The 17,973-nt window shown below is 37.5% G+C and overlaps 2 protein-coding genes across 2 annotated transcripts; both read left to right on the forward strand.

Moving 5' to 3' along the window:
* The first annotated feature begins 1,302 nt into the window (after positions 1–1,302).
* Positions 1,303–6,150, forward strand: LOC121750180 (alpha-xylosidase 1-like). Its single transcript, XM_042144660.1, has 3 exons — positions 1,303–1,676; positions 1,747–2,420; positions 4,068–6,150. The coding sequence occupies exons 1-3, from the start codon at positions 1,354–1,356 to the stop codon at positions 5,936–5,938; spliced, it is 2,868 nt and encodes a 955-aa protein (XP_042000594.1). The 5' UTR covers positions 1,303–1,353; the 3' UTR covers positions 5,939–6,150.
* A 9,714-nt stretch (positions 6,151–15,864) lies between these two features.
* LOC121751513 (3-ketoacyl-CoA synthase 6-like) lies at positions 15,865–17,630 on the forward strand. The gene has a single exon (XM_042146260.1). The coding sequence runs from the start codon at positions 15,994–15,996 to the stop codon at positions 17,494–17,496; it is 1,503 nt and encodes a 500-aa protein (XP_042002194.1). The 5' UTR covers positions 15,865–15,993; the 3' UTR covers positions 17,497–17,630.
* Positions 17,631–17,973: the final 343 nt, after the last annotated feature.

Raw genomic sequence — 17,973 nt, forward strand, 5'->3', positions numbered from 1 at the left:
AATTTAGGATACTCAATATGGAGTATTTCTTAGCATATAGATTTTGTGTGGTTGGTTGAATTTATTCGAAGATGCTAACCTTTAATAGGAGAAATTTTGGTTGGGCTTGAGTGTGTAGTTATTTAGCCACTATTTTCAGAATGGGCCGCAGTTGCATCCTAATATTATTTCCTTAAGCTGGGCTGAGGCGCATTCGCTTGCTGGGCTATTTTTAAAGGATAATTATGTTCACATAAAATAAAACCGAAATCCCTTCCAAACTCTTATAAAAATATACTACAATAAGTAACATTAAAATCAATTTTCTGATGCAACGTAGTTGTGAATAATATACGGCATTTACGAAGTTGTCGGCAGATAGTGATATTTACACATGTCTATTTATTTTATGCACTGTGTCAAAATTTTCATATCCAAACTGCGAAGCTTGTAAATGCAATAGTAGTATTAGACTGGTTAAACGTGTTAGACATTTATATGAGATTTGCTGTCACGTGATGGGTACATCACTTGGGCACCGACTGCAAAATGCATTTGAACATTGACACAAATGAAATCTTAACTGAATCACAAGAGTGAGTATGCAAAGTAGTGAGGTTTTGATGTACTATATTTCAATTTTGCCTTCAAAATATGATACTCTGAAAATCAAATTTTCCCCTCCTTTTACCAAAGGTCACATTTTACAGGTCCTAGGCGAAAAAGGAAAAAAATGGGCCCTCGTGGTCTTTCTCTCCCATAATTGTATAATCAGTAAATAAATAATGGTCAAGTAATTATTGAAATAATAAAATAATAAGCTTGTTTTTTTTTAAATTGGGGGGCCTGGGTCTTTGATACATTGTTCATATAGAAAGGCCTGTCATAAATTTAAAATCCGGTCAATTAGGAGTAACTTTTAAAATGGGCAATTATATTAATATAATTTTGGTATTATCCTTAATTCTCCATGGCGAAAATTGCTGGCATACCTAAAATTTATTGACGTGGCACATACATGTGTAAAAATAAAAAACGTGACATATTAAGTATATGAAACAACATTGTTTAAATAGTTGAATGTTTTATTGACCAAACATTATGTTTTTTTCTAGCTATTTTTTTCTTCCTTGAAGAGGATCAATAAAAATACTACAGTATATGTGAGAGTTCAGTTGAGTGGAGTCTCAAATTGTTGTAATTACAAAAGAAATTGTATACTTAAAATGAGTCCAAGAAGAAAACAAGCCATCACTCAAACTTCAAATATCAGTCCAAGTGGAAAACAAGCCATTACTCAAACATGGAGATGGGACCAAGTATCCAAGAAAACAGTCTGAATTTGTGAGGGACCCAAACTAACTAGATAGCCACATGCTTATGTCAACCTCTCCATACCACACTGTTCTTTCCCAATTTCTCACCCATTATAAAAATCCCATTGCCACTTCTCTGTTTTTCTTCACACTCCCAAAATTCCCAATCATGCCACTCTCTCCTTCATCTCCTTCGCTCTCAACTCTGCTTGCATTTCTTTCACTCTTCTTCATTCTATCATCTGCAACCAAAATCGGCAGAGGCTACCGCTTGATCTCCGTCCAAGAGTCTCCCGACGGCGGCCTCCTCGGCCTCCTTCAAGTCATCCACAAAAACTACATCTACGGCGCCGACATTCCCCTCCTCCAGCTCTATGTCAAGTAAGCTTTCTAACTAAGAAAAAGGATTAATTGCATGAAAATAATTTTGGCTAATTATCGGTTTTTGCAGGCATGAAACGGAGAATCGTTTGCGGGTTCACATAACTGACGCAGAGAAGAAAAGGTGGGAGGTCCCATACGATCTTCTACCACGACAAACCGTTCCGGCATTTAAACAAACACTTGGTGTGCAATCACACAAACCATCCGACTACGCCGGAAACGAGCTAATCTTCTCTTACAAAACCGACCCTTTCAGCTTCTCCATAACGAGAAAATCCAGCGGCGAAACCCTCTTCGACACGACCTCCTTGCCCTCGGACCCTTACAGCGACCTCGTCTTCAAGGATCAATACATCGAAATCTCGACGAAGCTGCCCAAAGACGCCTCTTTGTACGGTTTGGGAGAGAACACGCAGCCGCGAGGAATCAAGATCGTTCCTAACGATCCCTACACTCTGTACACGACGGATGTATCGGCGATTAATCTCAATGCCGACTTGTACGGATCGCACCCCGTGTATATGGATTTGAGGAATCGCGGCGGCGTTGCGGCGGCGCACGGCGTTTTGCTGCTGAATAGCAATGGGATGGATGTGTTCTATAGAGGGGATTCGTTGACGTATAAAGTGATTGGGGGTGTGGTTGATCTTTACTTCTTCGCCGGAGCGTCGCCGCTGGCGGTGGTTGATCAGTACACGGCGTTGATTGGCCGGCCGGCCTGCATGCCTTACTGGGCTTTCGGTAATTTATTTTGTCTCCATCTCGCTATTAAATTCGATGCGTTTCAATTTTCTAGTTTTTGGCGACGAAATAATGAATTGGCTTCTCAAATTGACCTTATTATATAAATTATAATTAACGTAATAAAATGGAGCATTTTCATATTGTCGAATTATGTTAAAACTACGGAGTATGTGTATTACTTGGTAAATAAAAAACATTTTTAGTACAAAATTTTGTACTAGTATACAATAATGCGGCTTGCTGAAAGGAAATTATTGTTGGATTGGAATTATAAGCATAGCTAATAATTTTGGATTTAATTTCGGCTCTCAATTATAAGCAAAAATTATTGTTGGGTTACATTAGATAGAAATTACTACTATTAGCCATTAGGTATCCTTAAAAACAGATAGGTGGGCAGCGGCCTGTTATTTTTATTAACATTTTAGTAGTACTTAATTTAGATGTGTATACTGCGGCCATTTTAATACTTCTACTTATTTATCACTTTATTAGGCTAGCATGCATTTCTAAATTTTATTACTAAAAGCTTTGATAATTGTTCTAAATGCAATTCCCAGCCCCTTATATGTTTTACTACTATTTTTTGTAAATATCTAGTACTCCTTCAAAAGTAATTCTCCCTGAAAAGTGGAGTATTAAATTTTTTTTAGTCCATCCTTAAATGATATATGAACTTTCTAATTTTGTAAACTTCTTTCTCTATAATGAGATCAGACTCATTCTCCATTAACAATATTTTTATAAAAAATTATTTCTATCTATGTATTAAAATTTGTGCTAAATCAAACATTTATACCCTGTGGAGACGAGGACAGGAGTACTACTCTCATACCCTTGCTGCATTTAGCAAGGCTTAGAGGCCATTGACAAAATCAAAAAAGGCGCCAAAATAAGTAGGGTTGTTTTAATTTACAGATACGAAAAAAAAAGTTGAGTCACGTGATGAGATTGTAGAGTATAAAGAATTATAGTAATAGTATTAAAAATCAACACTTAGACAAGTTATGTACCCTAAGTTTTGATTAATCAATCCTATTAATCCATAATTAATTCGAAAAATAGAAAATAAACATAAAATGAGTTTAAATTCTAGATTAGTGAACCCTGGCTAACAATCTAAAAATCATACTGTAATACTACTAAAAGTAAAAGAAATGAACGGAAAAAATGAGAAAGAAAAACAAAAGTGGGACACAATAAGACACCCAATGTGGGTGCATATGGTGCTATTCAGCCCGTGACCAATTGAAGGCCCACGTAGAAACAAGTTGAACACCCATTTATATATAAAAGCTGTATTTTGCAACCCCATTTATATATTTGGTGGATGACATTAATAGTAGGCCACAAAACATTAAAAAGCATCTCACATTTTAATTAGACAAACCACCGAGGCCCTCCCCTGCTTCACTTTCCAAATATCCAAGTTTAACATTTCTAAATTGATTAATGGAGAGTAACATTATCATTATAGTACTATTAACATCAACCCCATTGCAAATCACACATTGATCCTGTATTTTTCAAATTCACAATTCAAGATTTGAATAGTAGTAGTAGTAGCAGCAGCATGCATTTTGTTGTTTGAAATTTTGAATGATGATAAAATGATTGAGTAATGAGCTGTGCTGAAACGGACAGGGTTCCACCAATGCCGGTGGGGGTACCGCAACCTCTCGGTGGTGGAAGACGTGGTGGAGCGATACAAGAAGGCCCGAATCCCCCTCGACGTGATATGGAACGACGACGACCACATGGACGGCCACAAAGACTTCACCCTCAACCCCAAGAACTACCCCCGCCACAAGCTTCTCCACTTCTTGGAAAAGATCCACGCCCGCGGCATGAAATACATCGTCATCATCGACCCCGGCATCGGTGTCAACACCTCCTACGGCGTCTACACCCGCGGCCTCGCTTCCGACGTCTTCATCAAGTACAAGGGCAAGCCCTTCTTAGCTCAAGTCTGGCCGGGCGCCGTCAACTTCCCTGACTTCCTCAATCCCAAGACGGTCGACTGGTGGGGCGGCGAGATACGCCGCTTCCACGAGCTTGTCCCTGTCGACGGGCTTTGGATTGACATGAACGAGGCGTCCAATTTTTGCAACGGGTTGTGCCAGATTCCTGTGGGCCGGATCTGCCCGAATGGGACTGGGCCGGGCTGGATATGCTGCCTCGATTGCAAGAACTTGACGGCGACGAGATGGGACGATCCACCCTATAAAATCAACGCGTCTGGCACGGCGGTTCCGATCGGGTACAAGACTATAGCTACGAGTGCGTATCATTACAATGGGGTGTTGGAGTATGATGCTCATAGCTTATATGGGTTTTCGCAAACGATTGCGACTTATAAAGGGTTACGGGCACTTCCCGGTGGAAAGCGCCCTTTTATCCTGTCCAGGTCAACGTACGTGGGGTCAGGCCAGTACGCTGCGCATTGGACAGGGGACAATAAGGGGACATGGGCCGATCTAAAGTACTCGATTTCAACAATGTTGAATTTTGGTATATTTGGGGTTCCAATGGTCGGGGCAGATATATGCGGGTTTTACCCTGCCCCAACCGAGGAGCTCTGTAATCGCTGGATCGAGCTCGGGGCATTTTACCCCTTCTCTAGGGATCACGCCAATTTCTACTCGCCGAGGCAGGAGCTTTACCAATGGAAATCTGTGGCTGTATCCGCTAGGAGGGCGCTAGGTATGCGGTACAAGTTGCTTTCGTATATCTACACGTTGAGCTATGAGGCGCACGTGACGGGAGCCCCGATCGCGAGGCCGCTGTTCTTCTCATTCCCGAACGAGACACGGACGTACGGGCTAAGCACGCAGTTCTTGCTCGGGTCCGGGTTGATGGTGTCCCCTATTTTGGACAAGAAAAAGACAAAAGTGCATGCTCTGTTCCCGCCCGGCACGTGGTACGATATTTTTGATATGACTAAGGTTGTCGTGTCAAAAATGTCGCATTACCGCGCTCTCGACGCACCCCTGCACGTGATCAATGTGCACTTGTACCAAAACAAGATTATACCGATGCAGAGGGGCGGGCTGGTCTCTAAGGAGGCTCGGGCCACGCCTTATACCCTAGTGGTCTCCCTCCCGCTGGGGGCTGCGGAGGGGGAGGCCAGGGGGAATCTCTTTGTCGACAATGATGAGAATCCCGATATGGGGCTTGGGAATGGCCAGTCCACGTACGTTGAATTCTATGCGCACGTGAATCAGGGTGCGGTGAAGGTGTGGTCGGATGTTCGAGAGGGCGAATTTGCCGTAGAGAAAGGGTGGTATGTTGAGAAACTGATTGTTTTAGGACTAAAAGGGATTGGCAAAGGAGTTGCAACTAAAGTTGATGGGAGTTCAATTGTTGATGATTCGAAGATCGAAATGAGCTCAATTGAACATGAAATTATGGATGAAGAGAGAGAAGATGAGATGAAGCATGTGATGGTGGAGATTAAAGGCTTGGAATTGTCTATTGGGAAGAAGTTTGTTGTATCGTGGAAGATGGGAAACTAAGCATGAAAAAGATCATTGTTTATTTTGCTGTTATTTCCTTTTTTTAATGTTATTGTGAACGATGAGGTGATGGCATATAAAGTTTGTTCATCCCTCTTCATCCAGGAGTGATTTTTATCTTGTGGTGGAAGAGCAATGATGCTTCTTTTTTTTTATAAATGTTGTACCTTAATTTTTAGGGAAATTGGAAGTTCTGGTCATTGTTTGCTCAATTTTATGATGCGGTTTGATAATGTCTTCAAATTTCTCCAGTGAGATTCAACACACAAAAATTAATTGCTGTTTCTGTCACCATAATCTGGAAAAGTATCTCTCTAAAATTATTTGTTGATTATTGGCTTAATAATTTAAAGTCCAATTTTTTAAGTACAAATTTTTTGTAAGTGTCTAGTAGGAGTATGTTTTTGTTCTTGATAATTCATTTTATTCATTAATTTTCCCTTGCTGTCAATGTTACATGGAGTATATTATTCTACCCAGTATATATTCTGATACTTTTCCCCATTAAAAGTAAAACAGATAAATAGCAAAAAAAATAAATAAATAAAAACAGAAAACTAAGCCAACAAATGATAATTAAATGTACATGAAAGTAAAAAAAAAAAACTACTACGTAGTTAGTAAGACAATTCTTCTCAAATCAATAAGTCGAGAGTTTAAACTATAGGAGTACATTAGAGAAATTAGAGTCATAGAGTGTATAAATTGTAACTAAAAATACTACTAAGAAACAAAAGGATCGGACAAGGAAAGAAGTAAATGTGAAGGTGCAAAAGTTGGACTTTACTTGTTTTAGCATACATTTAATAGTGACGAAACTGAAGAGTTATTGACATACTAATACCACTTTTACTCTTATTCCATATATTTTTATCTTCGTAGCACCGACAAATACAATGGTGTTGTATTGTTTGCCTTCTTTATGATTTAAACTGTCTACTATAAATAAGCGGAGAAAAATAATTTAATGCAAATAAATTTTGAGGAAGTCGTTCATAAATAGGCCTAGCTAAATGTGAATTTCTTGTTCACCTCATCAAATGTCAACACATCCGCAATTAATGTAGCGTTGGAAATTTTGTATATCACACTTTATAAAAGTGATATTGTAATATACTAATTGACAACATTGTATTTTTTCTTGACTTTTATAAAAAAAATAGTTATATTCTAATATTTTTTTTAATCTCTTATCATAATCTACAAAATCTCTTATAGTATATAAATTTAATAATAAAATAAGAGTAAAATAAAGAAATAGAGTAAAAAATTAGTATGAGATGTCCCGAAATAGAAAAGTTCGAAGAAGGGTACTTATATGTCCTTACAAAATAATTTACTCATTTGCGAGTGCATATAGAATCTGTAGAATGGGTCTATTGAAAGGGATGAGCATCTCTTGAAGAATTTAACAAAAAGTAAGTATTAATGGATCCCATCAGAAATTAAATATACAAATTTATATAGATTTTGAAAGGAACTTCTTATGTGGGTCCACTCATGCATGAAGATAGAGGAATGAATGAATATTCGAAGCCCATATGCTAGGTCAAATACACTTAACCTGACCTGCAATCTGCATGCATCTACCCTACAATTTTCATGATATTTTTTGTAAGTTATATAGGGAGTAATAAAAAATGCATGGGCGCTTCTCACTATTCCATATTTCCATGTTTGCTAGTACTTTTTTTTTTCTTGAAATTTTGAATAAGAATTTAGGTTTTATTTATTTTCAATTATTTTATGCAATCAGGATTTTACTATAGTCTTAGTAAAAGAATCGTGTTGTTTCAAGTATAAAGTATTTGATGAGATTAGCTATATGGGTGATAATATGGAGTAGTAGTATTTGAAAAGCGACAAAACTAAGAAGTGGCAAAAAAAAATCATTTCGAAATGATCCAGATATCAGAATTAGGCATGTAGCTTTTAGCTTTTGTTACATATGCTCATTTAATTGGGGTTATTTGTAGTACAGTATAAAGAATGAACTACATGGTCTCAGCTTATAAACTTTTATCTAAATAATATGAGGGTTTTGGTTTGTAAAATTGTATTAAGAGATTAAATATGTAGTGTGTTTGGTTCATAAGATTCAATCTCACAACTCAATTCTATATGGATAATTATGAGATAATTAGTCATAGATAACCCTCTATGACTAAAATAATCTCACAACTCAATCATAGATTATGTCTTGAAAACCGAACACCACTTATGTATATTCGCGGTTCTTAGTCAATAAATTATGAGAATTATACGGACTTTGCACTTTGTACGTTGTAGATCATTTTGTAATTTTTTAAAAATTTTATGGACTAAATCTAACAAAAACACTTCATTCCAAAGCAATGGCAGCATGATAATATGTTACTCCATGATATATATTATTTTTCTACGCTGCACAAAAAAGGGAGGTGTAATAATTTGTTGAAGAATATAAATTGAAAAGCAGTCGCATTATTTAACTGTAAAATGTGAACTTTATTGGATCTCAAATTATCATCATTGCTCATAGTTAGCATTGGCTAGAACCATGGATGTTAAAAGGTTCCATCACATCTCAACAATAGTAATGCCACTTGAAATGTAAAAATTTAAAGGGAATTAAAATTGAAATTGATCATTGAGTTGTTTGTACACTTCACCAACTAAATTACTAGCTAAAAATATATCCTTTCGTTACACTCTAAGTTATACATATCTCAAAAATGGAAATTTTGTTATTTCTGGTTTATTCTTCCTGTTATTATATTCATTCTCGGCAAATTTGCTCTCAAATGAGATTTGACGCTGTTACTGCATTACCAGGTTCTGATTTCACAAAATCCTAGCAATATATTTGGGATTATTTCACGCTCCCTGAACACTTTGATAGTGAGATTTGATTTTTTTTTAATATTGGAATACGAAATAATGAGTTAGTATATTTTTTCCATCTTAAGAAAGAAATACAGGAATATAAATGTGAACAATGGATGGCAGTATAACAAAGCAATAATCGAAGAGAAAACAAAGGAGTTTACGTGGTTCGGCTTTCGCCTACGTCCACGGGCAGAACGACGATGATCTTTATTGATTTGAGCTGAGAATGATGAAGCTTACAAACACACACAATAGCAAACTAAACAATAGAGATTCACTCAACTCTTTGATGACAACTAGATGATGAAAAACCCTCGATTCACACTAATTGTTTACACTTGGTTGAAAAAGACTACTCTCATTCGTCACTAACTATATCTCTGATCATGTGTTATATACACACTCTAGGAGCTCCGCAACAAACTAACTTCTCTTCTGGTATCAGTTATCAACGGCTAGTTCAGCTCAACACCCAGCTGATCACAAATTGCTCCTAACGGTCTTCTTGCTTTCTTGCTTCATTGTGTTTGCTCATCCAATATAACTAACAATAAAAAAATTTCATTCATATTTAAGACATTGCAAATCAAGTTGAAATATTAAAATAACCATTAAAATTAATACTAATGTACAAATAAAAATTGTTAAACTATCCATGAAATAAGTCGATCACGGTCCATTTCATGATCAATAAAAACCATCAACAAAGAACACTTTCAAAAATTTTTTTTTATAGTATTAAGAATTTATAAAATAATAAATTTAGGGCTGGTAAAATATACAGAAATATCGAAATACCTCACTTACCGTACCGAAAAATACCAAATTTTCGGTATGCCTCACTTTTCGGTACTGTATGATACCTTACCGACATATTTAGGTACGACAAATGTATGAATTTTGTATATACCGCGGTATACCGCATCATACCGCAATTACGGTATATACCATAATTTTGCGGTATATACCGTTAATAACTATATATATTTAACATATTTATTATTTATAATATTATATTTAAGATAAAATGTTATTTTCAATATTTTATATTTTTATATATCAAATAGGTATGATTTGCGGTACACTGCAGCACGGTACGGTATACTGAAATGTCGGTACGGTAACAGTTTTCATATTTTCATATACCAAATTTTCAGTATACCAAAATGCGGTATACCAAAAAAATTTGTACGGTACAGTATCATGTTTTCTCATACTATATGCGGTATGCCCATTTCGATACGGTATACCGTACCGATCTAACCCTAATTAAATCAACCAATAAAATTGACGTACAATGAGAGTTTTATGGGAAAACAAAATATGTTGATTAGAATTGACTATTGGGAGTTGTAGTAGTTTTAGTGTGTAAATTGAATAAAATAAATAGAGTTGAATAAGTAAGTGTAATGAATGCGTCGTTGATCACGTGTCTAGGACTTGCTGAGGTGTCAGCTGATAATTTTTTTCTTGGCGGGAAAAAAGGGCGGGGGTCAGGCGGCAGCCTATTTGGCGGGAAGACGAAACAACCTCCCTTTTCGGCGCCCTTCTCTCCTCTAATTGGGTATCCTACTTGAACTCCTTGTTATTGTGCATGCGCCATCTGCTCTCTTATTTGTCACTTAATCGTCTCTTAAATTACTATTCTTGGGTCCCACTGTATTTTTTTATTCCATTTATTAACTATGGGACGGAACCTGCAACCCTCCATCTCTTATTCGTCTCTTAACCGTATCTTAAATTATTATTCATTCAATTTTATTTTTTATTTTTATTTCCAACAAATTCAATTAATAAAAACACACTTCATTATAAAATAAAATTACAACTTAAAATTCAAAAAAATAAAAAAAAACACAATTAAAATCCTAAAAAAATAAAAATTACATAATTCAAAATACAATTTTATAGAAAATAAAAATACTACTCCGCCGGCGAATCATCTTGCCATAAACTCAATTCCGGCAAGATAAGCTTAGTATTGGGGAAGCGTCATGCGGGAAGTGTCCGCCATTGTGGAGCTCATGTACATGGACATTAGGGAGTTCGAGGGTGCCCCCGAGCCCGCCTGGCTTGATTAGGCTCTGGCCCTCCTCCCTCTAGTCGCCTTCGCCGCATTTCTCCCTTGCGGCCGACGGCGCCCATGGGAGGACCCCCCGACATCGTCTGTCGTGCCCTGAACCTCCTGCGAGGCAAACTCTTGTGCGGCGCTGCCTGAACCGCCCTCACTAGACGAGTATTAGCCACCCGTCGTGTGCTTCGTGCGCTTCGAGGTCGAGCCCGAGCTGGACCGGACACCGCCGGCCCACCTTTCCTCGTCTTTGACGACCTCCCAAACATCGACATGTTTGAATTGTTAGTCGGTGTCGTCGAAGTAGACTCACTTCGTGCGCTTTGGTAATGAGCCGCTTCACTCTTGTAGATGGCGCAAAACTTTTGACCTCTCTGTCAACTCGGTCAAAGTGAGAGCGGAACATCTTATATATTGACTTGTGAGTTGACTATTATTTTAAATAAATACTACTACTACAGCATATAAGATTGAGTTGAAAATCCGGTCCTCTATTAATAGTATTTCAACAAAATGGGACATGCCCAATATGCAATAGTATTATATTGTGGGTATGGCAAAGTTGGTATAATTGTGAAAATTATTATTGCGTTTAAATGTTGGAATAACACATGCAATGCAGGCAGAGAGTGGGGTTTGTGAAGAAATTATAAAGTGAATTATTGTAATGGTGGACTGTGACACCGACTATCCAATTAATTCATAATGCCTCCTTACTTTCTCTCTACCTTTACATTTATTATGATTTTATTTGGTTACATGTATTGTTGACAATAGTATTCAAGTCATAGCTTCACATTCTCTTTTAGCCGATTTAATTTTTTATTAAACGAGTATGTGAAAATAAATTACATAGCTTATGTATTTTCTAGGTGCTTTTGAGTTTATTGGCGCAATTGTAGGCTGACTTTCTTTTGATTGGCCCAATATCATTGTTGGTCGGTTACTTAGAATTGGTTTTTCAAATATATTTTCTTTATTGTCTCGTATAAACTGGTAGAATCATTTCTTTTTAATTTCTTATTGACCAACTCTTGAATTTCTTTAATTTTTACTATAAACTTAATAATGTGGGCTAACTTTAAAAAATTAATTCCTTGGATACTCTCTTTCACAGGAATCTCCATAGCATGCATGATTCGAGTGCTAGAAAATCGTACGGCAAAGTGATTTTTTGCTATCCGCAACTGGTAAAATTTGATTTAATTGATTTGAAGGTTTGTTTATTCAAAAAAGTGAACAAGGAGATGCTTTTAAGAGATTCATCTGTGATTCGAATTCTGAATAAATTTATAATTATTCATAGCTCGAACTCTAGTTACTATGATTAAGTTAGATTATAATGCTGACTTGAGAAAAAAAAATTGCTTGCTTGTAGTGCAATGAACTCCTATTCCTCCAGTTAAATGGAAAAGGTCGTGGTTAAAGAGTTTGGGGGAAGGCCCATTGTTGTATACTAATTTCGTTGAAGTTTTGGATTTATGGCCCAAAAGGCCAGAGGGTTGATTGGCCATATTTTTAAATTTCCAAACAAGGAGTTGATTGCAATTAACCATTCCATTATAATCCCTTTAAATTCCTCTTCACTCTTTTAGATCCTTCAGCCATTAATAAACTGCTAATATGGATTTGATGAACCGATGAAGGAACTTATATTTTTTATATTTTTTATTTAATTTAGCACCTCACCAGAATTTATCAATCATTTTAATAGGGGCTTTTTGATACAGACCAAACAGGAGAATTCATCCAAAAATGATAGCCTGTTAGGAGAGAGAGCTCATTTAGTCTATATATCCCACATTAGTTGTTCTCACAACCGATGTGGGAATTGAGTCCGTAACATTCGACCCTCCTTTAAGAGCCAACGTCCTTGTTGGTCACGACTGGTTCTTTGCCAGGCCACCACTCCGTGGGCCACCACTCCGAGTTCTCATTTGTCACGGCCACGTTGGTCACATCGGATTCTTTGTCCGGCCTCCACTCCGTAGGTCACCACCCGAGCGGTCCCAAACGCACTCGTTGGTCACGGCGAGTTCGTTGCCCGACCACCACTCCGAGCTGACTGGGCTCTCAATGAAAGCACTAATTGATACATACCAAACATGAGAACTCATCCCAAAAGACTAACATGTTAAGAGAGAGCCCATTTAGTCTATATACCCCACATCAGTTGTTCCCACAACCGATGTGGGAATTGAGTCCGTAACACTTTTCCACTAGAATTTACTAGTTGAATGATGCCTACAAATCACTAGCACTAATTATTAACTAAAAAAGAATTTGTAGTTACGTGCGTTGTTGAATACTTCCTCTGTCCGCGAATAGGAGTCTCGTTTTTCGTTTTGGTTCATCCGCCAATAGGAGTCACGGTTCATAATCAGTGTAAATGGTAAAGAGACCCCACATTCCACTAACTCATTCCACTCATACACAAGTGAAACCCATATTCCACTAACTTTCTTTCACTCATTTTTCTTAACATTTTTTAAAACCAGTGCCAAAAAGAAATGGAACTCCTATTTGTGGACGGAGGGAGTATGATTCCAACTTGGAATGTAATTTCTTATAGTATTGTGTTTGAAATGATGTAAAGTACATATTTTAAACATTGCACATTATGCTTGGTTACATACAGTTAAGTAAGGGTAATTATGGTATTTAGAAAGTCTTGCATAGATCTCAAAGACTCAAACAAATATTATCAAGGAAATTCTTTTGCCAACGTTGTCTCAACTGTTAAAATCATTGGCCTCATAATTGTCAGCTTTGGGTCAAGCTCACAGTTTTTGCAATTGACACGATCGTCGATCGCACTTTATTACTAATATTGTCCGCTTTGAGCCAACTTCACGGATTTATTTTGAATCACTCCAAAAAGAACTCAAACTAATTGGAGTTCGATAATATTTATATATTGTTTCCAACTTTTATCTATTATCCGATGTATTATGGATTTGTAACCGAACATCAATGCAATTAGTGGCGGAGGGAGAATAGAAGTAGGGGTACAACCAAATCCTAAAAATATATAGGATATGCATTCAACAATTTGAAGGTAATAGCCTAGTGGTATCGCACTCGCCTCACTTTTACTAGTTGCAGGTTCAAACCTCTAAATATTTTATTATATAAACTTTTAAAATATTCTATTAATATAATATATTTTCTTATCTTTTCATTAATTACTTATAAAGCTTAATTCTTTTAATATATTTAATTTTTTAAAATTTTCAATTTGTCATGCATTAAATTTTTTAAAGTGTTTTTTACTTCTTTTTAATTTATTTATTTTGATCATTTTCCAATTATTATCATTTTTTGGATAGTAGATCTTCTTACGGAAAAAATAATGAAATATTAAATTGAAGATAAAAGATCGATTTTGAAGCTCGAAATCAGTATAATATTACCGTACCCTGACCGAAAATCCTAGATCCACCACTGAATACGATCGTTTAGATTAATCGGAGTTTGAGTTTGGCAGTTCTCTCCTTACGGTTTGGATTATTTGTTATAATCTCCTGCAGCCAATTTGTGGGTCTAAAATAAGTGTAATGTATGGGTCTGAAAAAGGTGTAATGCATTACAAGCCTCTCATGTGGTAGTTGCAATGAGTAATTCTTGAATTTAATATTCGATTTAAATTGGTCAATGCCAGCTTGTTGGAAGGAGTAATTCTTGAATTTAATATCCGACTTAAATTGGTCACAACATATATGCCAGCTTGCTGTACTATACGTACTAGCTTACAGGCTTATCATAATAAAGATAGGAAGTAGTATTATAATTTTATTTTGATTCTAAATTCATTTTGGATAAATCTCGAGACAAATATTGTACTAGTAGTATTTATTTGAACAAAATGGGCACATAAAAAGGAAAATACATACACAAAAAAACACGGGATTATTCAATTACTATTTCTTTATCACCTTCATTAAGCTTCATAAAGATCAAAAGTCACAACCAATTAACAAAAAGTTCCATGGTTGAATAAGCACAAGATATCTTTAATTTGAGTGGTTGTGATTTGGTTGATTAAAACTCTTCCATTTTGGTGTATGTAGTAGAATGAATTTTGAGATTGATATTGTAGCTGGCTATTTATGCACTATATATCGTCCAATTTATTATTCTGGTTGAATTTAGTTAAACACTCTAAGACCGTCGTCAACTCCAGATCCAGGTCTAGTCATTCGAACTTAATACTTTATTCGTGTAGTTGATATTCAATAATCAGGATATAATTGTTTTAAAACATCAATCTCTGTTAATAAATTATAGTACTATCAAGCTTGGTTCAACATGTTGAAGTGTGAAGCTAAACATCAATCTCTGTTAGTATTAATTTATTAATTTTGGTTTAATATATTGAAGTGTGAAGCTTGAATGGATCAAACATCGGACGATGGTGATCCAATAATTTGGGCCTAAATGAAATACTAGGAATTCGTAAACATATGTTTTTTTATTCTTCGTGATCACGTAGATTTATTAATTTATTTCCTAATGCCACATATATAATAGTAGTAATGTTTATTTTTACATTACATATGATATGATTAAAATAATATCTTTAATTAATAAGTTAAACACACAGCAATGTGCATAAAATTACGGGACAAATTATGGAAACGAGATAAAACACAATCTAATTTTACACACTACAAAAATAATATAGTTGCTAAAAATAATTAAGACAATTTTCTTGACTTTCTCTAACAAGCACAAAAAAAACTCCCCAAATCACAAACTACACAAAAAAAAGACAAATGAGAGCAAAGACAAATTTTGGATCTCGCCACTTCCCCTAAACTAGCCAGAAACCCTACAAATTTTCCACAACCACGTGAATAAACCCAAAAAACTTAATGTAAAAAACAAATACTCAATGGCCAAAAACACTTTTCACCAACAAGAAATCGACCATAAATACTCAACCAAACTCGAAATAAAAGAGAATAACTATCCTTTATAATTCGAACTAACAAAATAGATATAGCCCTTCCAACTATTTCAACCATCGGTGCAACAATCTCTATAAATGTCCTCGTCCTTCACCACACCCAATTCACCCCAAAATCCATAAAAACCTCTCCCCCTTCTTATCGCCATGGCTGAGCCGCCGCCACCACCGCTCCCTGACTTTTCGCAGTCCGTGAAGCTCAAGTACGTGAAATTGGGCTACCAATACCTAGTGAACAACTTCCTGGTGTTCCTCCTCGTCCCCGTGATCGTCGCCCTAACCCTAGAACTCATCCATAGCAACCCTCATGACCTAATCCACCTATGGAACTCCATGCAATTCACATCGCTCCACATTTTATGCTCCTTCTTCCTCATCATCTACACTCTCACCTTCTTTCTCATGTCCCGCCCCCGCCCCATCTACCTCGTCGACTACGCCCTCTTCAAGCCCCCCCGCAGCTTCCGCGTCTCCTTCGGCGGCTTCATGGAGCACGCCCGCATCGTTCTCGCCGATGAGCCCAAATCCGTCCATTTTCAGATGAAAATCCTCCAGCGCTCCGGCCTCGGCGAGGAGACCTGCATTCCTCCGGCGATGCATTTCATCCCTCCGCGGCCGACTATGCAGCTCGCGAGGGAGGAAGCCGAGCTAGTCATTTTCTCGGCAATGGATTCGCTCTTCCAAAAAACCGGCCTCAAGCCCAAAGATGTCGATATTTTGGTGCTCAATTGCAGTCTGTTCTCGCCGACGCCTTCTCTCACGGCGATGGTGATAAACAAGTACAAAATGAGGAGCAACATTAAAAGCTTCAATCTCTCCGGCATGGGGTGCAGCGCTGGCTTGATCTCGGTAGATCTAGCCAAGGATCTGCTCCAGCGATATCCGAATTCCAACGCGGTAGTGATCAGCACTGAGATCCTCACCCCAAACAGCTACCTAGGGAAGGAGAGAGCAATGCTCCTCCCAAATTGCCTCTTCAGAATGGGCGGCGCCGCCATCCTTCTGTCCAACCGCCGCGCCGATCGCCGCCGCGCCAAGTACCGCCTCGCGCATGTGGTGAGGACGCACAAAGGCGCTGACGACAGAGCGTACGGATGCGTCGCGCAGGAGGAGGATCCGGAAGGACACATCGGAATCAAGCTGAACATAGATCTAATGACGATCGCCGGCGAAGCTCTGAAATCGAACATCACCACGATCGGGCCGCTCGTCCTCCCCGCATCGGAGCAATTACTCTTCGCATTCTCCTTAATCAGGAGAAAATTCTTCAATTCGAAATCGAAGCCGTACATTCCCGATTTCAAGCAGGCGTTTGAGCATTTCTGCATCCACGCCGGCGGAAGGGCGGTGATCGACGAGCTGCAGAAGAGCCTCCGCCTGACAAACGAGCAGGTGGAGGCGTCCAGGATGACTCTGCATAGGTTCGGAAACACTTCGTCGTCATCGCTGTGGTACGAATTGAGCTACATTGAATCAAAGGGGAGGATGAAGAAAGGGGATAGGGTTTGGCAGATCGCATTTGGGAGTGGATTTAAGTGCAACAGCGCGGTTTGGAAATGTAACCGGACGATCAAGGCGCCGATGGATGGGCCGTGGGCCGATTGCATCGACAAATATCCGGTTTACATTCCTGAAATTATTAAGATTTAATTTTTCAATTAATTATATTTAGTGCCCTAAGTTTGATGGATTTAATTTGTTCACGGATATGGTTTCCATTATTGATGTACGATGTTTCCGGATTTATGTATTTCTAATGAAATTGATGCTGCTTTGGGTTTTAATTGAATTAGGATAATTATAGTACAAGAAATTATAAATGCTGTGGTCCTGGGCTTTAACACACTTCGGCCTGTGTCAGTAGCAAATGGGGCACTGCACTGCCTTATTTATTCATTTTTTTTACTGTATTATTATAACTCCAAGATAGACCATATATGTTTATTTGTAATGAGACTAGGGTTTAAGCGAGACTCGATTATCTCGTGAGGTTTTTTAGTAATTGAAACACTAACACACAATTGATTCCAAACATGAGTCATTTGGCATGGAATATTAATCACTCATGTAAAGGATATGAGATGAGGGCATTAAAGGAGATAGAGGGAGAGTGTAGTTGGAGAATTA

The sequence above is a fragment of the Salvia splendens genome, chromosome 10 (assembly GCF_004379255.2).
Source record: "Salvia splendens isolate huo1 chromosome 10, SspV2, whole genome shotgun sequence".
Taxonomy (NCBI): Eukaryota; Viridiplantae; Streptophyta; class Magnoliopsida; order Lamiales; family Lamiaceae; genus Salvia; species Salvia splendens.